Raw genomic sequence first — 24,725 nt, forward strand, 5'->3', positions numbered from 1 at the left:
AGACCCTACAAGAAGTCCCATGCCCCCTTTACCAATGGTTCTTCCAATGGTTCCATCTTATGTAACTACAGTATAAAACTAAAACTTGGGGGGGGCCCTGAGGGGGCACCTGGGGGGCTCAGTCAGTTAAGCATCCAATTTCAGCTCAGGTCATGATCTCACAGTTCGTGGGTTCGAGCCCCACATCAGGCTCTGTGCTGACAGCTTCAGATTCTGTGTCTCCCTCTCTCCCTGCCCTTCCGCCATTCATGCTCTGTCTCTGTCTCTATCTCTCTCAAAAATAAACAAACGTTAACAAAATACTAAAAACTAAAACTGGGAAAGCGACATGGAAATAACACGTGTCTGGTTCTATGCCATGTTTGAAGTCACACGTGTGAAGTCCCAGAACTGCCACTACCCTCAAGATACTACGCTGTTCCATCACCCCAAAGCTCTCCATACATCCCTGCCCCACTGTCCCCAACCCCTGACAAACACTAAGCTGTTCTCCTTCGCTATAACCTCATCATTCCAAGAGTGTTCTATACATGCGATCGTACGACATGTGACTCTGGGGACCAGCTCTTCTCGGCAGAATGCTCCGGAAACTCGTATTGAACCCACTCCGCTTCGTTGTTGAGTAACACTCCACGGAGTGAACTTGGTTGTTTCCATTTTGGGGGTTATTACGAACAAAGCTGCCATGAAGGTTTCATTCTTGTGCGCACAGAAGTTTTCATCTCTAGGATAAACACCCAGCAGTGTGATCACTGACATCTATCTCCTTCCCCCCCCCCCCCATGGAGATGTAATTGAGATACAACAATGTGTCAATTTAAGGTGCACAGTATATTGATTTGATACACGTATAGGTGGCAGTAAATGCCATCATAGCATTCACTTAACACCTCCATCACACGATTACCCTTTTTGGTGTGTGGTGAGAACAATTAAGATCTAGTCTTTTAACAACTCTGAAATTGGTAATACATGTTGTTGCCTGCCATCGCTATGCTGTGCACTAGACTCTCTAGAACGTATGTGTCTGTCAGTTGCAAGCTCCACTCTTTCTCTACTTTTAAAGAGACTGTTTTATGGGGCACCTGGGTGGCTCAGTCCGTTAAGCGTCTGACTTGATTTCGGCTTAGTTCATGACCTCAGGGTTTGTAAGTCTGAGCCCCGTGTGGGGCTCTGTGCTGACAGCACTCAGCCTGCTTGGGATTCTCTCCCTCTCTCTGCCCCTCCCCTGCTTGCTCTCTCTCTCTCTCTTTCTCAAAATAAACAAACATTTAAAAAATTTAGGAAAAAAAGTAAAGAGACTTCTATGTGTCTGTTCTTCCAGGATATAAGTAATTCCGTGTTTGCTTATTTGCATGGAGATCAGATATCTCAGACCAATGTGTATTTCTCAAACACCCGGGGATACACATTTCAGAAGTTTGCCTACGAAAGACAGGTATGTTCAATTTGGTAAGAACGTGAACAGCAAAATCAACAAATAGATATTTACCTCCTGCATGGTGGGGGTAATCAGCAGTCGCTGGGTGGCCAAGGGCTTTTCTCTCTTTAAAGAGTCCAACTGGCTGGGAGGGTAGGGGAAATTCAAGGTCCAAGGAGCTGGCTAGGGAGACTAGGGAGTTAGGAAAGGATACAAAAGGTGTTAGGTCATAGGACACTGTGGTAAAGCCACAGTAAAGGCTGCACAATAATTATGGCCCTTAACCCCAGGCCCATCCAAAGATCCGTACCATCAGGTAACATCATCATCCCAATTATACAGACGAGAGAACTGTCCTGGGTCGAATATATGCCCCACCCTCCCCAAATTAGGTTCATCCAGAACCCCAGAGACCTCAGAGTGTAACCTTACTTGGAAACAGGGTCTTTGCAGATTTAGTCAGTCAAGATGCGGTCACACTGGACCAGGGTGGGTCCTAAATCCAAAGGGGCTGGTATCTTGTAAGAAAAGGAGAGGACACGGGGAGACCCGCACGGAGAAGAGGCCGTGTGAAGACGCAGGGAGACCCTGCAGGGGTGCGGCTACAAGCCAAGGGATGCCGAGGATTACTGGCCACCACCAGGAGCTGGAAGAGAGGTGTGGCGTGGCTTCTTCCTCAGCCTCGGCAGGAGCCGGCTCTGCCAACACCAGACTTCTGGCTTCCACAAAGGTGACGGTAAATTTCCGTGGGTTTAAGCCATCGAGCACATGGCAGCCCCAGGAAACCGATAGAGGGTTGAGGGCCCAGAGGAATGCAGGGCAGGGCTGGGATCCCAACAGCCGGAGTGGACAGGCTGCTGGGGTAGCCCAGGGGATGAGGAGATTTTGTTCTGATGCAGAGAATGGCCTCACCCCCCAAACACTCGGGAAGTATGTGCAAAGGAAGGAAGAAAGAGTCTACTCTGCTCACAAACTCTGTGTCCCAAACGCTCTTTCTCTGCCCTGCCCAGGAGTCCCAAGGGAGCCTAGAACCTAACCGACTACACACTTTCATCCGAAAGTAGGCCTAGAAGGACTCAGGGTTAACATGTGTGATTCGTTGAAAACTGTCATCACTAGAAACACCGAAAGGTAGATAGGTAGTAGATGATGGATAGATCGATAGATAGATAGATAGGTAGATAGATAGATAGATAGATAGAGATAATAGATAGATGATAGATAATAGATAATAGATAATAGATGATAAAGTGATAGATAATAAATAGGTAGATGATAGATGATAGATATATAGATAGATAGACAGACAGACTGATAATAGGAATTGGCTCACACGGTTATGCGGGCAGAGAAGCCCCCACAGTCTGCCATCCGTGAGCTGGAGAACCAGGAAGTCTGGTTGTGCTGTTCAGTCTGAAGACAAAGGCCCGAGAACCAGGGAACAGCAATTCCCAGCGTCTGAAGGCCCAAGAACCAAAAACTCTGGTGTCCAAGGGCAGGAGAAGATGGACATCCCAGCTCGAGAAGAGAGAAAAATTCACCCTTCCTCCCCCTTTGTTCCACGTAGGCCCCCGACAGATTGGGTGATGCCCACCCAGACTGGTGAGAGTGGCCTTCTTTGTTGGGTCTACTGAATTGAATGCTAATCTCTTCCAGAATCACCCTCACAGACACACCCAGAGATAATGTTTTACCGGCTCCCTGGGCATTCCTTAGCCCCGTCCAGCTGACACATACAACGAACCAACACGAGTCCACCCCTGGTCAGCTTGGCATCCATACACATCTCCGTACTTCATCTCCAAATAAAGACACTGACAAGGTCGTCATTCTGCCCAACACAATACAACTATCCTAAGTACAACCAAAAATGCACTCCTCCCCTCTCCAGGGGAGAAGGTCAAGTTCTAGGTGATGTTTACTCTTCTCCGCGATGTCCCCTTCACTCAAACACCAATTATTAATACAGTAGTCTTCCCGCTGTGTGTGCGCGCATGCGTGCATGTGTGGTTATTGTTATTTTTGTGCCGAAGGGCTGAGATTCCAAGCAATCGTGATTCATCCCCTTGGGGTTCTGCCAGCAGGGAAGGAGTCGGCGTGTCTGGTGGGGAGCTGATGGGCAACTCCTGCCAGGTGGGATGGATTGACTGCCTGCTTTGGTCAGCTTGGGCCACCACAACAGACCCCACGGACTGGGTGACTCAAGCAACAGACATTCATTTCTCCTAGTTCTAGAGGCTGCAAAGTCCAAGATCGAGACACTGGCAGATTCAGCCCTTGGTGAGGGCTCTCTTCCTGGCTCACAGATGGCCACCTTCTTACTGTGTCCTCACACAGAGAAGAGAGAACACCCTAGTGTCTCTTACGAGGAAGCTAACCCCATCATCAGGGCTCCACTCTTATGACCTCATCTAAACCTAATTACCTACCCGAGGCCCCACCTGCAAGGACTATCCCATCGGGGTTGCTGGTTTGAATGTTTGTGTCCCTCCCCCCAAAATGTATGTGCTGCCATTCTAGTGCTTTATGTGATGGTATTAGGAGGTGGGCCTTTGGGAGCATTTAGATCATGAGGGTGGAGTCCCCATGATTGGGATTAGTGCCCTTATAAAAGAGGAGACCACAGAGAGCTTGCTAGCCTCCTTCTGCCATGTGAGGACACAGCAAGAAGACTGTAACCCAGAAGGGCCTTCACGTGACCCATGCTGGCACCTTGACCTCAGATTTGCAGCCTTCACAACTGTGAGCAATAAACTTCTGTTGTTTATAAGCTACTGCGTGGCATTTTGGCCAAAATGCACTAAGCAGCCAAACTGTCCATTAGCAGCCAAAATGGACCAAGACGGGGGGTTATGACTTTAACATGCGAATTTGGGGGGGGGGGGACACAATTCAGTTCATGGCACTGTCTATACTAGAAAATTCCCCTTAATAACTTAAGAGGCTTAAATAAAATAATAGTCTTTCTCTCTCTTACCTGGAGATGTCTGGAGGCAGCCAGCTGTGTTGTCCCATTGCCCCTAGGTTAGGGCCCTTGGGTGACCTCATGCCTCCACTTGGCTTCCAGACACTTTGCTGACCAACCAGAAATCAGGCATGAGGAACCAAGGCAGGACGGAATGATTTAGGCAAGCATCTGGCAATCTGGGTCACGCCACTTCCCCCAGCACCCCCCAAACAAGGCTGCCTTCATTCAAGTTTCTGTCCCACATGCTACATTTCCCTAGAGGGGAAATAGACCAGAACAAAATAGACTTTCCTTCATTTTAGCTTATTAGGTAATCTGGAGCTAAAATCAAACACGTTAATGATTTCTTCATATGTGGTGTGTTTCTGTTTGTTTCACAGGCAGAACTAGCCGGGTCTTTGGGTGGGGTCTTCTACTTTCACTCCTTGTCACAGGTTGGGCTGCTTCTCATTGACCAAGGGAAGGTGAGTAGCTTTGGACGGGGATGAAAGACTTAACTGACCTTTGCCCGAAGCCAGGTTTTCGATAAAACTCACACACTTGGATTTTCATGTCTGAAATCCATCTAGCTTTTCATTTACCTGCCTATCCATGTATCCATCTACCTATCCATCCATCCATCCATCCATCCATCCATCCATCCATCCACCTATCCTGCCTACTTATCCATCCATCCCTTCATCCATCCACCCATCCATCCCTCCATCCATCCATCCATCCATTTACCTACTTGTCCATCCGTCCATCCATCCATCCATCCATCCATCCATCCATCCATCCACCTATCCTGCCTACTTATCCATCCATCCCTTCATCCATCCATCCATCCCTTCATCCATCTACCCATCCATCCATCCCACTATTCCTCTACTCACCCATCCATCCATCCATCCATCCATCCATCCATCCATCCATCCATCCACCTACCCATCCATCCCTCCATCCATCCATCCATCCATTTACCTACTTGTCCATCCATTCATCCACCCACCACTCCACCTACCTACTCAGCCGTTCATCCATCCATTTGCCTACCTATGCATCCATCTACCCACCTACCCACTCACACACCCACCACCCATCTCCCCCCGCATTCATGTGTCCACTCCGTCATGCACTTGGCAGTATTTAAGTGGTGTCCAGGAGGTGCTAAGCACTGTGCTGAACACTAGGGATACAATACAAGGTGTGGTGCATGTGTCACTGTCCGCGCAAAAGATCGTCTTAAATGTTTCATGTTGAACTATTGGCTAAAGATTATTTTCACGTGTATTCAGAAACTTGGCATATGAAACAGATATCACAGATACCCTGTAGAATAAGACTGGAAAGTGCATTTGAAGAAAAAAATATTAAGTCAGAAAAAGATTGGGTACAGTCAGTACCCAGGCATTTCAGATACTGTAAGTGGGATGTACAGCTCTGTGGTTCAGGGGAGCCCTGCTGTGAGGAAGCTTCCAGAATTTGGGCTGACCTCCGTGGCTGAAAGCCCCTCACCCCCTGATCAGGTGCGTGGTCCCGTCCCCACGTGAGTGCCCTCATTAGCATAAGGTTCCCTGGGCCGTGCGTCGCTCTGGAGTGAGTGCGGTGGTGTCCACGTGGTTACCACCTGCACACGATTTCTCAGGCCTGCCTACCCACAATCCCAGAGGCTTTGGCTGGCAGGTGTCTACACTAGGGGTTTGCTCGCTGCACATTTGCATTCCTCGCCACTGGGCCCTTGACCCCAGGTCTCTGTCTGTAGTCCAGCTGAAGTCTGTTGAGGTGCCTTGACCACAGCCTCCTTAAGGAGAAGGAAGAAACCAGCAGGGCACATCTCTCTGCTTGGTACTCAGTACTCAGTACTCAGTGCTCAGTGGTTTTCCGCTCCTGGCTTCCCTTCCCCCTGGCCCCTGAGTGCCTGAAACTTTAGGAGCCTTTGGTTTGGGGCTCCCTCTGCAGTGAGGGGAGCCCCTCACCTGACCCCACGGCCCTCAACATGGGGGAGGGGTGGCCGGGAGCTCTGCGCTGTCTCTGGCCTCCCCTGTCAGCGATTCAAGTCTGACCCCCTTCGTGTTTGCTGTGTTGTCTTAGTTGGCTCCTCTGCCATCCGGCAGCCCAGCCCGGGGACAGGGGACCGGAGCCAGCCGGCGTATTACACAGGGGGCCTGGGTCGGGCCCGATGCGCGCTCACAGGCCCAGTGGGTCATGCAGACGGGCCTGGCCCCCGTGTCCTCGAGGTGGGGGCACTGGGGGCCGCGTGCCATCCATCCTGCCCTGAGCGCTGTGTCTCTGGCAGCCCAGAGGGAGGGGGCAGGGCTCTTCTGCCTCGGCCCTGTGTGCCCTGTGGCAGGAATAGTTCTTTGGGGCCATCCCAGGCGCTGTGGGTATGGAACAGCACCCCCGCCTTGTCCACTCCACGCCAGGAGCTTCCCCAGTCCCGACTGCCCCACACGTCCCAGACATCGCCCAGTGTCCCCTGGGAGCAGGGCCGCCCCAATGAGAACCACTGGCCCCGATAATAAGGCTTGAAGGAAGCCCCAGTGACCAAGCTCGCGGACGCCCTCGACCCAGTGACTCCTTCTGTCACCCCCCGGGATTCAGCGATCTCTTTCTCTCAGGCTATGTTCAGCTACTCAGAACACCCCCTGAACCGCAGTTTGGGGCTGCCCTTTGACTACAACGGGACCCTTGACATCCTCATCACCCCGGGCCAGAAAGGCATTCTGATCTTCTGGTTTGAGAAGAGCCTGTTGGTTTCTGGAAACGCAGGTGAGCGAGGCCCGGGCTTGGGGCCGCCCTCGGTGTCCCCACGGTGTCCCCTCGGGTGGGGAAAGCACAGCGGGTTTTTCTCTCCCTTGGCTTGAGCAGACTGGGACCAACCCATTCCCACTGTGAGCCCTCACTGTGTCCAGCACCCCACCACACCCCATTTCCTGCCTCCTCTAGTCTTTAGGGCCATGCGGGCAGGTTCTGAAAGTCACCCCTCACCCCAGTCACCTAGGACAACCCTGGTCTTCCAACCAGGAACCACGGGTTCACGACTCTGGGACGTGGCTCAGGGCTTCCCCTGGCCGGGAAAAGTCACCGCACCTCCGGCTGGCCTGCTACATGAGTCCCAGCCCACCAGCCAGCATGAGACAGGGAGCAGAAGGCAGCCCCACCCCGGGAAGGCGGACTGTCAGGGCCCCCTAGGCACAATGTGGCTGCAGGGGCACCTACAATCGCAGCCCGCTTCACAGCACCAGTCAGGCCGCCTGAACACCGTTGTCCTCCCCCCACCCCCACCCCCGCCCCAGCCCCACCCCACGCAAGGAAAGGGCTCAGGGCTGACTGGTCCATTCGGGGCGCTCATTCCAGAAAGGAAGCTCTGATTCCATGTTACCCATATAGTAAAAGGCATTCCAGGGCATTCACGCCTCCCGCAGTGAGAAAAGCAGTTCTCCGGAACCCTGCAGCCGGCGCCCGGCGTTCCTGTCCCACCCAGGCTTGCTTTGCTCAAACCTAAGCGCATTCTGGGCGACGCTCCACGGCGGTGCGGCCCCGGGCCGTGTTTGCCTCCATTCGGTTACCCCTTGAGTCGCTAACCAAGGGCTGGGGTGGGCGGGCGGCGGGGGTCCCTTTCCTCATGATCCTGCCCTGTCGTCTCATAGGTCAGCTCGTTTACCCTGTCCCCGTGGACGAAGAACCCCGCATCTCGTATTCTTCCGTTTCGGAAGCCAACGTCACCATCCACAACATCGCTGCCAGTGCGTGGCCAGCCTACGGGTAGCTTTCTAGAAGGTGCCCTACACTGGGCTTGTTCGCCGCCGACCCCGCTAGATCCAGTCCGGCCCAAGCCAAACCACAGTGTGATCATCGCACGTTCGAGAGCAGCTCCCGCCATAAACTATTGTGCCTTTTTACCACGATGGACCGTTCATCGAGTGCTCGCTTCCTAAGGCCGCTACCACAAATGCCCACAAACTGGGGAAGGAGGGTGGGGGGAAGGTTCTAGAGGCCGGAAGTCTGACATCAACATGTGGGCTGGCCCGTGCTCCCCGCAGAGGCTCTAGGACAGGATGTGCCCCAGGCCTGTCTCTCTGGGTTGTAGACGGTCCTTGTCCCCTATGTCCGCACACTGTGCCCCCTACTGGGCATGTCTCCATGTCCATATTTCCCCTTTAAAAAAAAAATAATAATTTTTTTTTGGGGGGGGGGGGTGGAGCAAGGCAGAGAAAGAGGGAGACACAGAATCAGAAGCAGAGACACAGAATCTGAGCTGTCAGCACAGAGCCCAACGCGGGTCTCGAACCCACAAACTGAGAGATCATGACCTGAACCAAAGTCGGACACTCAACGGACTGAGCCTCCCAGGTGCCCCATGTTTCCCCTTTTTATAAGGATGCCAGTCATATTGGATTAGGACCCACCCTGATGACCTCGCTGGGACTTGATCATGTCTGGAAAGACCTGATCTCCAAATACAGTCACCTGCTGAGGTCCAGGGGGTTAGGACCCCAATCTGTCTTTGTTGGAGGGGACACGTTTCAACCCCCACCAGCTGGCATCCCCAGGATTTCTTTGCAACCAAATCATTGTCCTGGTGCTGTCTTAAAAGATGACATTCGCCCGAGTAATTCTCCTCACACGGTTCGTGGGTTGGAAAGGCAAATAGTGGAGTAAACCGGGCGAAGGGGGCCGTCGCTTGAGTTTTAAGTCACTATTTCCCTCTGTCTGCTAATCGCTGCATTACATCCTACTATGTTCCTATATCTACTTAAAATTAACTCATAATTATAGAAATCCATGATACAGCATTTCCTTATAATTAAACCAGTGGTGCATGGTCCCTTAGAGGAATTTTTCTTCTTAACATTACAAATACAATTAATTCCTGCATACCTGAAACCTTCTACCTGTTATACAGCCAAGTCCCCATTTCGTCAACCTGGGGACACTCGGCGGTGTCTGGGGACATCCGTGGGTGTCTGGGGACATCCGTGGTTGTCTCATCGGGGGGCGTGCTCCTAGTATCTACTGGGTAGAGGCCAGGGACGCTGCTTAACATCCTATAGTGCCAAGACGCAACCCACCCCCACCCCCAAACTACCGCAAAGAAGGATCTGGTCCCTAACCTCACTAGCGCCAAGGTCGAGAAACCCTCAGTACATTAATTCACTCCCTGCTCCTCAAACACACCTCCACTTTTCTATATCAGAGGCTTTCCCCAAGGTTCAGCTTAAGCCTCACTTTTTCTGAAAGCTCCCTTGTCTTCTTTTTTTAAGAATAAAAATACACATCCGGTCATGTTGACCCTTTCAGAAAACCTTTTAGTGCTCTCCCGTGTTCCTTGGAACTCTGTGTCTGCGAAAGACCAGAAACAACCTCCAGGCCCACCCGTGGAGGACCGGTTAGTTCAGTTCTAGTTCATCCGGGCACATGCATACACACGGAAGACAACAATTTTTGTTTAGCATCCGACTCTGGGTTTCTGCTCAGGTCATGATCTCAACGGTTCGTGAGTTCGAGCCCCCCATCAGGCTTGGCGCTGATGGCTCAGAGCCTTCTTGGGACTCTCTGTCTCCCTCCCTCTCGCCTACCCTCCTGCTCATTCTCTCTCTCTCTCTCAAGATCAACAAACTTCAAAAAAAAAAAAATACAGTTTTCTTAGAACGCAATCACGTCTGTTCATTTACAACCGGTCTGTAGCTGCTGTCACAGAGCTGAATACTTGTAACAAAGCACCTGACCAGCAAAGCAGAAAACATTTGCCATCTGGCCTTTTACAAAAGAAGTTTGCTGACCCCTGGTCTATATGATGGAATCGGGCGTAATTGTTTTTTCACAACTTGTTACATTTGTTACAGTTTTGTCCACGGAAACAGCCCTCAGTTCCATTTTGTTCTGTCTTGTTTCTTTTCTCCTAGATCAGAATGAACTGGCAGTCTTAACTCGGGAGAACAGTTTGTATTATGGCAGCCTTGGAATCCTGCCAAGTTCTCTAATCAAAGTAGGTACATTCAAAGTGCTGTTTATCGCCGTGTCGGTGAGGAATTACGGTCTCCTTCTCAAACTGCCGATCCTTTTCTGAAGGCGGGAAATCACTCTAGTTATGAGAATAGTACTGGTATTTTAATAACAACAGCAATCGTTTAATGATTTTAATTAATATGGGATTTACGGCCACAGCAGCTAAAACTTACTGGGCGTTCAGGATATAGTAGGTGCTGGTCTGAGCGGTTTCCCTCTGTTAACCCCATTTAGTCCCGACCATCGTCTTAGAAGTAGAACCTCGGGGGCACCTGGGGGGGCTTGGTTGGCGGAGCATGTGACTCTTGATCTTGGGCTGTGAGTTCAAGCCCCACGTTGAGGGTAGAGATAACTAAAAAAGAAATAAACAAATAATCGTAAAAAAAAAAAAAAAAAAAAAAGAAGACGAAGTCGAAGAACCTTGTATTGTCCCCATTGGACAGACGGAAAAACTGAGTCACAGAGAGACCGGAAGCGGTGATGCCAGTTATTTCACATCCCCTTTTACGTCATGCCTGTCTAATTTTATTTCACTCTCACAAAACCCCAGGAAGGAGATAATATCGTCCAACTTTTACAAGAGAGGAAACACTGAAGTTCAGATTTCTCTCTTTCCTAAGGGCCCGTAACTCATTAGCAGCTAAGCCAGAAAAGAAATGTGAGGACTGTTAAAGTTAATTTATTTTTGAGAGAGAAAGTGAACGTAGGAGGAGCAGACAGAGAGGGAAAGAGAGGGAGAGGGAGGGAGGGAGGGAGGGAGAGAGAGAGAGAGAGAGAGAGAGAATCCCAAGCAGGCTACATGCTGTCAGCACAGAGCCTGATATGGGGCTCGAACTCACAAACTGTGAGATTATGACCTGAGTCAAAACCAAGAGTCGGACACTTAACCGACTGAGCCACCCAGGACCCCGTCACACTGACACATTCTTGACAACCACGGCATTTTCTGGGGGAGGGTCATTAGCTTTCGTCCGACTTTGCAGAGCGGTCCGCGGGGCCTGTGGATAAGTCTAGAATTATTTCCTGCGTATCCTCTCTGCTGAGGAAATACGGAGCTTCCATCATTAATCACCAAGGAATGAATGAAGCGTACTGATGACTTTATCTGGTCTTCCTTCTAAATTTAAACCTGAATCATGAGATAAAATTTACATCCTCAAAAAACACCTAGAACGACCCGATCTCCCAAGTTGCTTTTCTCTTAGTTTTCAGGCCAAAACATCTGGTCCCAAGAGGCAGCCGTGATGTTCACTGATGTGGGGCAACTGGAAATACTGACCCCGCTTCCCGATCCAATGTTTCCAGCTTTTGATTTCCAGAGGTGCCCTATGAACGTTCAGGAGATTCTCATGGATCCCCAACTCCAAGTTGACGTTTGCAAAGTATGTGATCGTAACTGTTTAGATCAATGTTCCAGGCACCCTTTCTTTTCTTTTTTTTTTTTTTTAACGCTTATTTTTGAGAGAGAGAGAGAGAGAGCATGGGGCAGGGGCAGAGAGAGAAAGAGACACAGAATCTGAAGCAGGCTCCGTGGTGAGAGCAGAGAGCCCAATGCAGGACTTGAACCCATGAACTGTGAGATCATGACCGGAGCTGAAGTCGGCCGCTTAACCGACCGAGCCACCCAGGCGCCCCTAGGGTGTCCATTTCCAAATGGCCTTTGGATCCACGGCATTTAGCGATATGGGAAACTACTGAGTGTATCGATCTATGAAAATATCCTCTTATGAAATGATGGTGCTAGGAGACGGGAGTGATTTGTTTCTTCTTTCCTCTACTTGCCACAATAAACTATCAGTCCCCAGCCATGGGGATTTTCTTGTGGGCCCTTGAACTCTTCTGGGGAAAAAGGCTGTGCCATTAGCACGTAGTTTTCCCAAATCCCACCCCCACCAAAAGCCCCACCCAAACCAGCAACTACACAGTGTAACAAAAACCCACGGGGGACGGGGCGCCTGGCTGGCTCAGTCGGAAAAGCATGGTGAGTTTTGATCTCCAGGTCGTGAGTTTGAGCCCCACGTTGGGCTACAGCCTACTTTAAAAACAAAAACAGGGGCGCCTGGGTGGCGCAGTCGGTTAAGCGTCCGACTTCAGCCAGGTCACGATCTCGCGGTCCGTGAGTTCGAGCCCCGCGTCGGGCTCTGGGCTGACGGCTCAGAGCCTGGAGCCTGTTTCCGATTCTGTGTCTCCCTCTCTCCCTGCCCCTCCCCCGTTCATGCTCTGTCTCTCTCTGTCCCAAAAATAAATAAAAACATTGAAAAATAAAAGCAAAACGCAAAAATCCCCCGGATGAAAGCTGGGCAGCAAAGATAAATCACACAGTAGTAGATAATAAGCTAAAATGTAATAACCCAAACCCGACAGACCCATCCTCCAATGCCCACCTGCACCAGGAAAATCCAGACTGTGAGAATCTACGGGTCCAGCAGCCGGGGGGGCTTCAGAGATGAAGAGACACGAAGAGGGCGGGGTAAAGGGGGAGCCTGTGGATTGCAAGGGGCTTAGAACAATGTTTCAAAACGGGCCGGACCAAGTTACATCACTTAGGGATGCGCACTTGGCAAAGAAGCAACTATGGCAAAAATCAGGTGTGGGGGGGGGGAGACTTCTAGAAAGAGGAGGCTCGTCTGCAATGGGGTGGGCCGCGAGGCTCTACGGAGGGGTGGGGCGGCTGCAGGATCCGGCAGGGAAGACAGTGGCGTGCATGAAAGACTAGAAGGTTCCATCCCCAGGGGAGACCGCTGCCTGCCCGCCCCCGCGCATCTGATGCGACGGATTGATTTGCGCGGCGTTTCTGCCCAGGTAGAGCTTCTGCAAGGAGAATTTGACAACAAGATGTACAGCATCGACATGAACAGCAAACTGCAGCTCACAGCGCTCATGATTCCGCGGCCAGGCAGGTCACCGGTCCCACTGGTAAGGCCACCTCCTCCTGACGCCATCCGGTGCTTCTGGTACTTCCGGTCCCCCCAGCGTCGCAGGCCCTGCGAGTCCCCTGGCACCGCCGGGGAGAGCCCTCACCCGTGACGCTGTGGAGAAACGGCCTCCGCCCTGCTGGCCTCCTTCCCCAGGGCCTCCGTGCCTCCTTCTCCATCCTGCTTCTGGGCTGTTCTATGCTTCCCACTCCTCTTCCTCTTAGCCCAGCCGGACCCCGCTTCCGTGCTTCCGGCCAGCAGCCCCGACTCCCGCCTCCCCTCACAGGGCGGGAGGTGCTCAAGAGACAGTGGGGGTCCCCAGACCTGAAACCCAAGTGACCAAGCCCAGACTCTCGGGGGGGAGGGTGCGGATTAATGTAAGGCCATGGGGTGAAGTCCAGCCAGGGGAGGCCAGGCTGGCTCCGGCTCTTATCTCGGGCTCTCCCCTCGGCCTCCTGCACAGGACAGGCCTCCTTGGGGGATCCTCCGGGGGGGGGGGTGCAGACCCACCAGCAGGGACGGGTTTGGGTCCCACAGCTCCAAACTGTCTGCAGTGCCGGGGCTCAGAGGCCACACTGGGGGGTAGACGAGGTGGGGCAGGGGCATGGGGATCGGAGGGGCGGCTGCCTTTGCAGAGCAAGCTCGGTTTTTAGTGTGAAGGGGCACAGGGGTCCCCTGTGGTGAGATCCCAGTGGCGCCCTTTTGTGTCCCCCGGCCCCAGTAAATGGTGTGCGTCTCCTTCCCCACCCCCCACCCCCCACCAGGCAATGGTGAGCAACCCCCACTCCCTGGGGCTGCAGGTGGCCATCTACGAGGACGGCTACACCTATGACGGAAACACCAAGCACAGACTGGTGAGTGGCGCCCCCGCCCCAGGCCCAGGTCAGTGCAGGGAAGGGCACAGCCTTGACTGGGCCCAGCCAGGTCCGGCCGCCTGAAGGCTTCCTCAGCCTGAACTTCCTTCCTCGCCCTGGATAAGGCGCTAAAGCATCTGGAGAGGACTTGGCCCTGCTGCTCCCCGCCCCTCCCCTGCTCCCTGCAGGCAGGAAGCACAGGGGACAAGCAGGAGGGCGTGACAGAGAGCCTAACATAGCCCCAGGGAAATCTGGGTAGCTGGGTAAACTGAGGCACGAGGATGGAGGTGAAACGGGGGGCGGGGGGGCAGGAGGGTCCTGGCAAAACAGGAGGCCAGGGTGCTCCACAGGGCCGAGCCAGGCCTCACGGTCACACCGTGGAGTTTACACTTGACCCCGGAAGCCTAGGGTAGGGTTGGGCGGTTTCCACAAAACGGGAGCCTGACAAGGCATCAGTCAGCCACAGGGGGATTTTTGGACCGGTCCCCGTCACCTCCTAAAGAAGAGGGGAAACAAAGTCACCCCTCACTCCGGGTCCCTCAGACAAAGGCAGCCAGGAAACGAAGAGGCTTGGGGTTGGTCATTTCTATGAACTTCTAGAAGCCTCTCACCGGTGGTACAATTAGAATCAAGAGGCAGCTGGATGCTTTCCAGGCTCCTCCTCCCAAAGCCCCGTCCTACCTCAGTGTCCCCCCCGAGCCCCGATCCTCAGCCACCCCGGGCTGCCCCACCGTGGTGTTTGTTCTCGGTTCCACAGAACATCTCCCTGAGGCAGCAGCACCACTGGGGCAGGGCCAACCCCAACTTCACCTCCAGGTACGCGGTCGCCTAGATGGGAGTGGGCGGCCCCCGTGTATGGGGTTCCCTTGACAGATCTGGGAACGCGGGGCCGAGATCCAGACTCCCTCCCTCCAAGGACAGTCAGGCCAGAATAATCGGCAACACTTTCTAAATGGTGGTTCCTCAAAACATTGAACATAGAATTACCATATGGCCTGGCAATCCCGCTTCTGGGTCTACACCCGGAAGAATGGGAAGCAGGACCGGAAAAGATATGTGCACACCCGTGTTTACAGCAGCCTGATTCACAATCACCAAAACGTGGAAACAGCCCCGTATCCGCAGACGGCCCAGTAGGTGGACACAGTGTGGCCCATCCACACGCTGGGATATCACCCAGCCTCAGGAAGGAGGGAGGTCCTGCCGCCTGCCACCACGTGGATGGACCCTGAGGACACTGTGTGCGGTGACAGAAGCCAGACACAGAAGGACACGTCCTGCGTGACCCCACGCACAGGGGGTCCCTAGAATATGTATTTCAACAAGTCTTCATTCTACGTGTGGAATTTTGTATCACTGTATCACATATAATAGGAATTTGCTAAGACATCGGAACTAAAGTATTCTAGGGGCGCTTGGGGTGGCTCAGTCGGTTGAGCGTCCCACTTCGGCTCCGGTAACAATCTCGTGGTTCGTGAGTTCGAGCCCCGTATCGGGCTCTGTGCTGACAGCTCGGAGCCTGGAGCCTGCTTTGGATTCTGTGTCTCCCTCTGTCTCTTTGCCCCTCCCCTGTTCACACTCTGTCTCTCTCTCTGTCAAAAACAAATAAACATTAAAAAAATATTTAACTCGGGGCGCCTGGGTGGCGCAGTTGGTTAAGCGTCCGACTTCAGCCCAGGTCACAATCTCACGGTCCATGAGTTCGAGCCCCGCGTCGGGCTCTGGGCTGATGGCTCAGAGCCTGGAGCCTGCTTCCAATTCTGTGTCCCCCTCTCTGTCTGCCCCTCCCCCGTTCATGCTCTGTCTCTCTCTGTCTCAAAAATAAATAAACATTTTAAAAAAATATTTAACTAAATTTTTTATGTACTTGGCAATTAAAAAAATCAACCAGATCTCCCAGTAGAGATTTTCAGACCACATGCTCAGACCATAGTCCAACAAAACTAGAACTGAATGGCCAGAAAAACAAAACCAATGACAAAAAGCCCCCTTTCTTGGAAAGGAAGAGACGCTTTTATAAATAACCCTTGAATCCTAGAATCCATGCAACACGGCTGAAACATACTCAAAGGAAAATCTGTACCCTGAGCACTTTTATTATGAGGGGGAAGAACAGACTGAAGACGCGTGAAGTAAACATTGAACTTAAAGAACCAGGGGAACCACAAAAAGAAGGGAGTTAATGATGATACAGTCTGAAATGTATTAAACAGAGGGCAAAAAGACAGGATAAAGTCAAAGTGACACATAAAGCTGGTTCTTCAGAAGCCCAGTACACAAGGCGACCCCGCAATCCTGACGAAGGAGGAGAGAATTGAAACAAACAGTAGAACAGAAAGTGACAAGGGTGGAGACTTATCAAAGAATAAGGGGAGGGGCTTCACCCAACTCAAAAGCTCCCACACAGTGAAGGAAGCCACCCACAAAATGAAAAGGCGGCCCACTGACCGGGAGAAGACGCCGATGTCCAAAACATGTAAGGAACACGCGCAACTCAAGAACAACAACGACAACGCAATGAAAAAATGGGCAGAAGATCTGAAGAGACGCTTTTCCAGAGAAGACATCCAGATGGCCAACAGACACGTGAAAAGATGCCCCACGTCACTCAGCCTCAGGGAAATGCTGATCAAAAGCACATCGAGACACCACCTCACACCCGTCACGATGGCTACAATCAACAACACAAGAAACAAGGGTTGGCGAGGATGCGGAGAAAGGGGCGCCCTGCACTGTTGGTGGGAATGCAAACTGGTGCAGCCGCTCTGGAGAACAGGACGGAGGCTCTTCAGAAAATGAAACGGAGACCCACCACACAACCCAATTCCAGGTCTATTTGAAGAAGACCGAAACGCTAATTTGAAACAATACACGCGCCCCTTTGTTTGTCGCAGCATCATTTACAAAAGCCAAATTATGGAAGCCGTCTAATCTAACCAATCCATCTAGAGGTGAATGGATAAAGAAGACGTGGTGTATGTATACAATGAAATACGCCCCCAGTTATAGAATAAAGAAGTCATGGGGATGTATTGAACTGCCTGGGTAACACGGTCAGTAATGTTGTATTAACTTTGTATGGTGACAGACGGTAACTAGCCTATTAATGGCGATCCTTTTGCAATGTATGCAGACATTAAATAACTATGTTGTATGCCTGGAACTAATATGATATTGCGTTTCTTTAAAGAAAAAAAATTTTTTTTAAATTTTTTTTTTCAACGTTTATTTATTTTTGGGACAGAGAGAGAGACAGAGCATGAACGGGGAAGGGGCAGAGAGAGAGGGAGACACAGAATCGGAAACAGGCTCCAGGCTCTGAGCCATCAGCCCAGAGCCCGACGCGGGGCTCGAACTCACGGACCGCGAGATCGTGACCTGGCTGAAGTCGGACGCTTAACCGACTGCGCCACCCAGGCGCCCCAAAGAAAAATTTTTTAATGCTTTTATTTTTTGAAAGAGAGACAGAGACAGAGACAGAGATGAGTGGGGGAGGGGCAGAGAGAGGAGAGGGAGACACAGAATCCGAAGCAGGCTCCGGGCTCTGACCTGTCAGCACAGAGCTGGACGCGGGCTCGAGCTCGTGAACCGCGAGATCACGACCTGAGCCGAAGTCGGACGTGCAACCACCTGAGCCACCCAGGAGCCCCAATATGATATTGTATTGCAATTATACTTCAATGAAAAACAGAACAAGAAAACATTACACGTAGCTAGGTGATGATAATGTTGTGATACGTAACTAGGTAATAATAATGGATGTCAGATGTGGTTTTCAAGAAGTTATTATACGTAAATGAATAAAACTGACTCAAGAAGAAGTAGAAACTCAAGGGAGGGTGGGGCCACCACGTGTGAGCAGAGGTTCTCCATCAGTATTCTGGAACAAATGGATGAATAGATGGATCATGAATGGATGGATGATGGATGGATGGATGGATAAGTAAATCGGTGGGTCGGTGATTGTTTTTAACCCTGATACTATTTGTGACACTGATGTGCGATAATACACACTCCCATTGCCTCGCAGCATAAAGAAACCCACAGTATCTACCATCACTCTGGACGTAGCCAACAAGGAAATTTCATGTGTGGACCTGAAGCCACTGGTATGTCCCAAATTTTCACTGTCCCATATTCTTTGTTGTTAGCGTTAAGAATAATGGTGGTGGGTCTCCCCTGGATTTTCCCTGAGGGGCTGGCCGAGCCCATGTTCAGGATTTGAAAATGGAGGTGATCTGGTCCCAGTTGCCAGGGTCACTCCCTTCCCCCCCCCCCCGCCATTCCCCACCCCCCGCCGCCCCGCAACAGCACCCCCAGGTCTGCCCCTCAAGACTCACCATCCTAGGAGCAGGTGTCTCGTCTCATTCCTTGATCATCCCCAGAACACCTCTGGCCAACTCTGGTGACAGCACTCCTTGGTGCTCCCAAGAGAACGGAAAACCGCACACATCCACACGGAAACCTGTACACATATATTCACAGTGGCCTTATTTGTAATAGTCAAAAGGTGTTAGCTACCCAAATGTCCACTGATGGGTGAACCAATAAACACAGGGCGGTCCGTGCTGACACCCACCACAACATGGATGGATCTTGAAGACGTTACGCTCAGTGAAAGAAGTCAATCCCAGAAGTCCAAATACTGTCTGATTCCACTTTTCTGAGGTCCCCAGAGCAGTCCTGTCCACAGAGACAGATGGTGGGCACCAGGGGTGGGGCAGGGGGTGGGGTGTCAGGACTCATGGGGACAGTCTCAGTTTGGGGAGATGAGAAGGTTCTGGAAACAGTTGGTGGGGGTGGGTGTACAGCCGTGTGAGTGTGCCTGATGGCCTTGAGCTTTGTGCTTAAAATGGTTAAAGATGGTACATTTCATGTTATGTGTATTTTACCACATTTTTTAAAGTTTATTTATTTATTGATTTACTTATTTATTTAAAGTTTATTTATTTATTTGGAGAGAAAGAGAAAGAGAGAGAGCAGGGGAGGGGCAGAGAGAGAGAGAGAGAGAGAGAATCCCAAGACAGCAAGGCTCTGTGCTGTCAGCACAGATGTGGGGCTCGATCTCACGAACCATGAGATTATGACCTGAACCAGAAAGGAGTTAGACGCTTAACCAGCTGAGCCACCCAGGCGCCCCTTTACCACGATTTTTGTAAAATTGATAGGAATATTGCATTCTGTCCCGTGGTAAATCCACGTTTGTCTTCTGTATGCCAAGTATTGTCCCACATTTATAAACTGGCCTCTGGTTGGAACTAAGATATAAGCTAGTGACAGGGGACTTAACTGCACGCCCATAGCTCTGGCAAGCCCTTAGGGCTTGAGCTCCGCGGGGCCAGGCCCAGTTACAGTGAGTCCCGGGAGACTGGGTCACCGTGTCAGGATCTGGGCACACCGTTTCCTGTCTCTCCTGGGTGTGAGTGTCCCCACGTGGGTTCTTAACACAGCCGGGCCGTCAGCGGCCCTCACCGACCCCGGTCAGCATCCCTGCCTCTCTCCTCCGCAGACGGCACTCATTTCAGTGGGTTGTGACCAGGAGAAAAAGATCGTCATTCAGAAGTAAGTGTGTCGATATGGGGGGGGGGGGGCGGGGACTGGGACGTGACAAGCTTGGTCACAGTAGTTTCACAACCGTTGAAATCGGGTGACATTTTCCTGTGCGTTTTTATGTATATTTAACATTCTCATAAGAAATAGTTAAATAATGGGGCACCTGGGTGGCTCAGACGGCTAAGCGTCTGACTTCAGCTCAGGTCATGATCTCGCGGTTCGTGGGTTCGAGCCCTGCATCAGGCCCTGTGCTGACAGCTCAGAGCCTGGAGCCTGGATTCTGTGTCTCCCTCTCTCTCTGCCCCTCCCCTGCTCACGCTCTGTCTCTATCTCTCAAAAATGAGTAAATGTTAGGGGGAAAAAATAAATAGTTAAATAATGAATACTGATAGGCTGAGTTTGGTTTCTGGCACAGTGTTCTCCCCTCCTTTACCAGCTTGTTGATATTTACACTTTGCTCTCTCTCCTAATCATGTGCTTGTTCATTTTCTTTTCTTTTCTTTTCTTTTCTTTTCTTTTCTTTTCTTTTCTTTTCTTTTTCTTTCTTTCCTTCTTTCTTTCCTTCTTTCTTTCCTTCTTTCTTTCCTTCTTTCTTTCCTTCTTTCTTTCCTTCTTTCTTTCTTTTCTTTCTTTCTTTCTTTCTTTCTTTCTTTCTTTCTTTCTTTCTTTCTTTCGTCTTTTACGAGTCCCTGAATTCCTCATTTTGATTAAAATTGCTTACGGTTTTTGGTTTTAATTGGTTGCTGATATTTTGGGGGAACTTTGCTCCAGTTTCCACAGTTACCCCCAGGGAATGCAGCCCTGAGAATCCAAGGCATAAAAAAAGGAAGAAACCAGTAGATCAGCCAAATTGCCATACTTTTCCCCTGCAGGCAGTGGCGTGCTGGTAAATGGGTGACAACCAGTTCTGGGTGGAGGGGGAGGCCCCGAATTGCAGCCCTTGCCAATTCCTGTGGTGTGAATACTCCCGTGTGGATTTCAAGTACCATCGTGAATGATCCACCGGCTCACAAAATTCCAGCAGATTTAATGTTTGGCTCTCAGGAGCTAGTCGGGGCCAGCTTCAATGTCCCCGGCTCAAGGGCACTAATAAACACAGGTGATGATTTTACCACATTTCCCCCAAATGGAAACATTTTGTTGAATCAACAAATGATATATTTATACACAAGGACATAATGTGCAGGGAACATTTTTTAAACAATATACAAATAGCTTTTGCCATAAAGAGCGTGGGGAGGATATTTGCACATGCATAACCAGCAATGGACTTGTAAACGGACTGTATTTGGGTGGGGGTGCCTAGGTGGCTCAGTCGGTTAAGCATCTGACTCTTGATTTTGGGTCAAGTCACGATCTCACGGTTGGTGAGTTTGAGCCCCACGTTAGGCCGTGCACTGACCGTGCAGAGCCTGCTTGAGATTCTCTCTCTCCTCTCCCTCTCTGCCCCTCCCACTCGCACTCTGTCTCTAAAGAAATAAACCTTTAAAAATATCTCATAAAATAAAAAACTAAAAAAAATAGATTTTATTTTTTAAGTGATCTCTACGTCCACCGTGGGGCTCAAACTCATCACCCCAAGATCAAGCGTCACACGTGCTACTGAGACTTTATGAAGAATTCCTACCAATTAATAATTTAAAAAAAAAAAAACTAATTTTTTAAAAATGGGCAAAAGTCTTGAACAGGCACTTCCAAGAAAGAAACAAGAAAGGAATCCAAACGGCTGGTAAGCATGGGAAAAGGTGCCGAAAATGCGGTCAGCCTCACTTCATAGGGAAAAGAGAATGAAAACTTTTATTAGAGACCACCACTCTCATCCACCAGCGTGGTGAAATTTACAAAGCCCGGCCAGGAGCAAGTACTGGTAAGGACCGGGAGCCCCTGGCAGCCTCCGGGACGCACAGACTTTGCCGCGGGTATGTACGTTTCTCAGCTGCTTTAGAAAACACATCTGTTGACCCAGCAATTCCAATCTGGCACGTTTACATTGGCAAGGGTTCCAGAATGTTCTCAGCGGCATTATTCCTAATAGCTCCAAGCTGGAAGCAGGCCAGCTCGAATCCCATTGACAGGAAATAAACAGGTGCAGTGGCTCGATGCAATGGACTATCCTAGCCGTGTGCCAGGGATGTGGAACAGAAGATTCGAAACGACACACACAGCATGATTCTAGTCCTTAAAATCTGAAACGGGCCCAAAATAAACCATATTGCATAAAGAGGCAGGCACAGATGTAACACTACAAAGAAAACCCAGGAAATGATGGTCTCAAGAGCCAGGACACCCAGCGCCTAGGTCCTGGCCTCTGATGTCGGTCTCCCACACGAGTTCTGGCTCCTTGGAGAGATTCTGGGCCTGGTAGGGAGGATGGAAGTAAGAAAGTTCTCCAAAATCAAACCAGCGGGGGTATACGCGTCCAAGGGAAGAATTCACAATCCTTTGGTGCTCTGTGGGTTCTGGAAGCTTCTCACCGCTTTTTCTCGCTTGCAGCAAAATCTCAGCCTGTTCCAACGGCATCCTGGACCCCGTGGGCCTTCAGGACAACTACAGCTACATCATCGAGAAGTGAGCCTAAGGTTCCCGTTGGTGAAACCTTTGATTGTCCCTCCCTTTGACTGTCCCCCAGCCCCAAAGACAACTCAGAAATCGTTTTTAAACTGATCTCCCGACAGAAGGGAATCCGGGGCGGGGAGAGGACAGGTAGGAGAGGTGCCGGGCCTGTGGGAGGGCCACTGTGATGTGGCTCAGTTCTGCCCACCTACCAGGCCACCTTTCTGCCATCTTGCCAGCCTGCCACCAGCTCATGGGGCCCGGGCACCTGTTCCTCTGAGCTGACAGCCCAACACTGTCCGCCAAGGCAGGAGGGGGTGAGGGCCAGGGCGACCCTCTGTGCAGTGCAGCTGGTCCCCAGGGCCACCAAGTGGGCATGGGGTGGGATGGGTGGGACTCGACCCTTCTTGGAACCCGGGGAACAGCATGAAGACACGCGTGTGTTTTATACACCACGGCCCCCCGGATACAAGCCAGGAGTCAGTCACCTTCCGGTCCACACCCACAGCCAAGGCCCAACCCGGCCAGTGAACCTGCACTCAGACCTGGGTGGGGGGGCACGGACAGGTGCGTGACACGGACCTCCGGGGAGAGAGAAAGGTGACGGGTCGCACTCGGAGATACAAAGAGCCTGAGAGAGAGACGGAGACAGGAGGAGAGACAGAGAGAGGGCCAGAGATAGGAGAGGCACGGAGATTTATTTTAAGGACTCGGTTCCCACGACTGCACAGGTCTGGCACGCCCACAGTCTGATGGGGGAGGAGGCTGGCGGCGCAGGGCCATCCACTGCCCCCTCCCCGTGTCCGCCTAGGGAAGCGTATGACCCCAACTTCCGGGGACAGATGTCCCGCGAGGACCTGGTGGTGAACTATCTGTACGAGAAGCTGGGCTGCCCCCGCCTCGTCTACTACAACACCCCCTGGAGGCCGGTGGTGGAACTGTAAGACCCCGCAGCCCGGGCCCTCAGACAACGCGCCCCCCTCCGCACCCCTCTCACCGCCGCCCTCCCCACCCCTCTCTCCACACCTTCCCCCGCCCTTGTTTTGTCCCCTCCCTGCAATCTCTCAGCTCCCGCCGCCGCCGCTATAACGAAATTTACCGCCGACTGGGGGCTCAAACAGCAGACAGTGATTCTCTCAGGGTTCCGGAGGCCAGAAGGCCGAGGTCAGAGCGTGGACAGGGCGGGGGTCCCCCTCCTGGGGAGGCTCCCTCCTTGGCTCACAGCCGGCCACCTTCTCTCGGCGTCTTCCCGCGCGGGACACTGCGTCTCCTCCCCTTCCTGTGGGATCAGGGCCCTCCCTGAGGACCTCGTTCCACCTTAATTGCCGGTGTAGAGGCCCCACCTCCAAATACAGTCCCCGGGGGTGGGGGGCGCTCTGGGGGACACGGTTGAGTCCGAGCATTCATTTGCCCCCTCTGTGGATTCTGCCGTCTTCCTCCATCACGCCCCCTGCACACCCCACCCTGCGTGATGGCTACACTTTGGTGGGTACTCATGAGCCGGGGGAAGGGGGGGGTGTGGAGGGGGGGTACGTGGGGCCAGTGCGCCTGAGGAAGCAGCTTTTCCATTTCACTGAATGCCAATCGATTTAAGTAAGCACTTGGAGGCCGGGGGCTCAGCTCAGTGCCCTGCAGACCATCTGACTAAAGAGTAGTTGATTGAAGGCAGCAGGCACCCACTCACACCTGCAAACAGGCGGGTTCGTGGCCTTGATCCCGCGCCCGGGTGAGGCTGTGGGCTGTGCACACGGGACCGGGCCCGGCCCGACGGCCGAGCCCCACACTCAGAGCTGCCACGCGGCGGGGACGCAAACCCACACGGGGTGTGAAGATCAAGGGAGGCGTCCGGGCAGAGGAGGGGTGTAAGCTCCCGCCTGGCAGGAGAGCACAGGACGTGTGCCAAAAAATAATGATTTAGAACAACCCTCATTAACGGCCCTAATATACACCTTTTGAATGTCGGCAGATGTCGTTAGAAAAATGTCAGAGGACAGCTGTGAAGGGTTTTCTTTGTTGGTTCACTTGCTTATTCATTCATGTATTTTTTAAAAAAATTTTAATATTATTGAGGGAGAGGAGAGAGAGCACATGCGGGAGCAAGGAAGGGGCAGAGGGAGCGACAGACAGGATCCGATGTGGGCTCTGTGTTGACAGCATAGAGCCCGATGTGGGCCTCGAACCCACGAACCACAAGATCATGGCCTGAGCCAAGGCCGGACGCTTCAGCGACTGAGCCCCCCAGTCGCCCCTCATCTACTTCTTTACCAGTGCCATTTTTTGCCTGTAGAACATCCCATCAATTTCTTCCAGTCTCTGCTTCTCACAGAGGCCTCTGGTGGCCACCCCACAGGACACCGTGCCCGCGCCCCCCCCCCCCACCTCCTGGCCCTCCCCCATCCCACCTGCTGCTGGTCCCCTGCCAAGTGGCAGCCGGGTGAGGCCAGGGGACCTCGCGTGCCGCTCCCACCGTC

At 51.9% G+C, this 24,725-nt stretch overlaps 1 protein-coding gene and 1 long non-coding RNA gene across 6 annotated transcripts in view; one reads left to right on the plus strand and one right to left on the minus strand.

Moving 5' to 3' along the window:
• The window catches only part of CATSPERD (cation channel sperm associated auxiliary subunit delta), a 43,201-nt gene that overhangs the window by 12,529 nt on the left and 5,947 nt on the right, over positions 1 to 24,725 (plus strand). For 2 of the 4 annotated variants that reach the window (XM_045044397.1, XM_045044406.1), the window contains 14 exons: positions 1,325 to 1,438; positions 1,863 to 2,150; positions 4,769 to 4,852; positions 6,989 to 7,139; positions 8,021 to 8,116; positions 10,277 to 10,359; positions 11,585 to 11,761; positions 13,182 to 13,295; positions 14,059 to 14,148; positions 14,906 to 14,964; positions 18,179 to 18,257; positions 19,658 to 19,710; positions 22,195 to 22,269; positions 23,066 to 23,194. In XM_045044397.1, coding sequence (XP_044900332.1) covers positions 1,325 to 1,438; positions 1,863 to 2,150; positions 4,769 to 4,852; positions 6,989 to 7,139; positions 8,021 to 8,116; positions 10,277 to 10,359; positions 11,585 to 11,761; positions 13,182 to 13,295; positions 14,059 to 14,148; positions 14,906 to 14,964; positions 18,179 to 18,257; positions 19,658 to 19,710; positions 22,195 to 22,269; positions 23,066 to 23,194 — 1,592 coding nt within the window. The remainder of the gene's footprint in view (positions 1 to 1,324; positions 1,439 to 1,862; positions 2,151 to 4,768; positions 4,853 to 6,988; positions 7,140 to 8,020; positions 8,117 to 10,276; positions 10,360 to 11,584; positions 11,762 to 13,181; positions 13,296 to 14,058; positions 14,149 to 14,905; positions 14,965 to 18,178; positions 18,258 to 19,657; positions 19,711 to 22,194; positions 22,270 to 23,065; positions 23,195 to 24,725) is intronic. The other 2 variants (XM_011287677.4, XM_045044399.1) reach the window with 2 other exon arrangements.
• LOC109493850 lies at positions 220 to 24,306 on the minus strand. 2 transcript variants are annotated; one of them, XR_002740700.2, is made up of 4 exons: positions 23,354 to 24,306; positions 18,489 to 18,613; positions 1,493 to 1,612; positions 220 to 724 (listed from the first exon to the last, which is right to left on the minus strand). It is a non-coding gene; the product is annotated as an uncharacterized LOC109493850 (long non-coding RNA). The 2 variants fall into 2 exon arrangements; XR_002148304.3 differs by lacking the exons at positions 220 to 724; positions 1,493 to 1,612 and adding an exon at positions 10,020 to 10,731.

Source organism: Felis catus, chromosome A2, assembly GCF_018350175.1.
Source record: "Felis catus isolate Fca126 chromosome A2, F.catus_Fca126_mat1.0, whole genome shotgun sequence".
In the NCBI taxonomy this organism is placed as follows: domain Eukaryota; kingdom Metazoa; phylum Chordata; class Mammalia; order Carnivora; family Felidae; genus Felis; species Felis catus.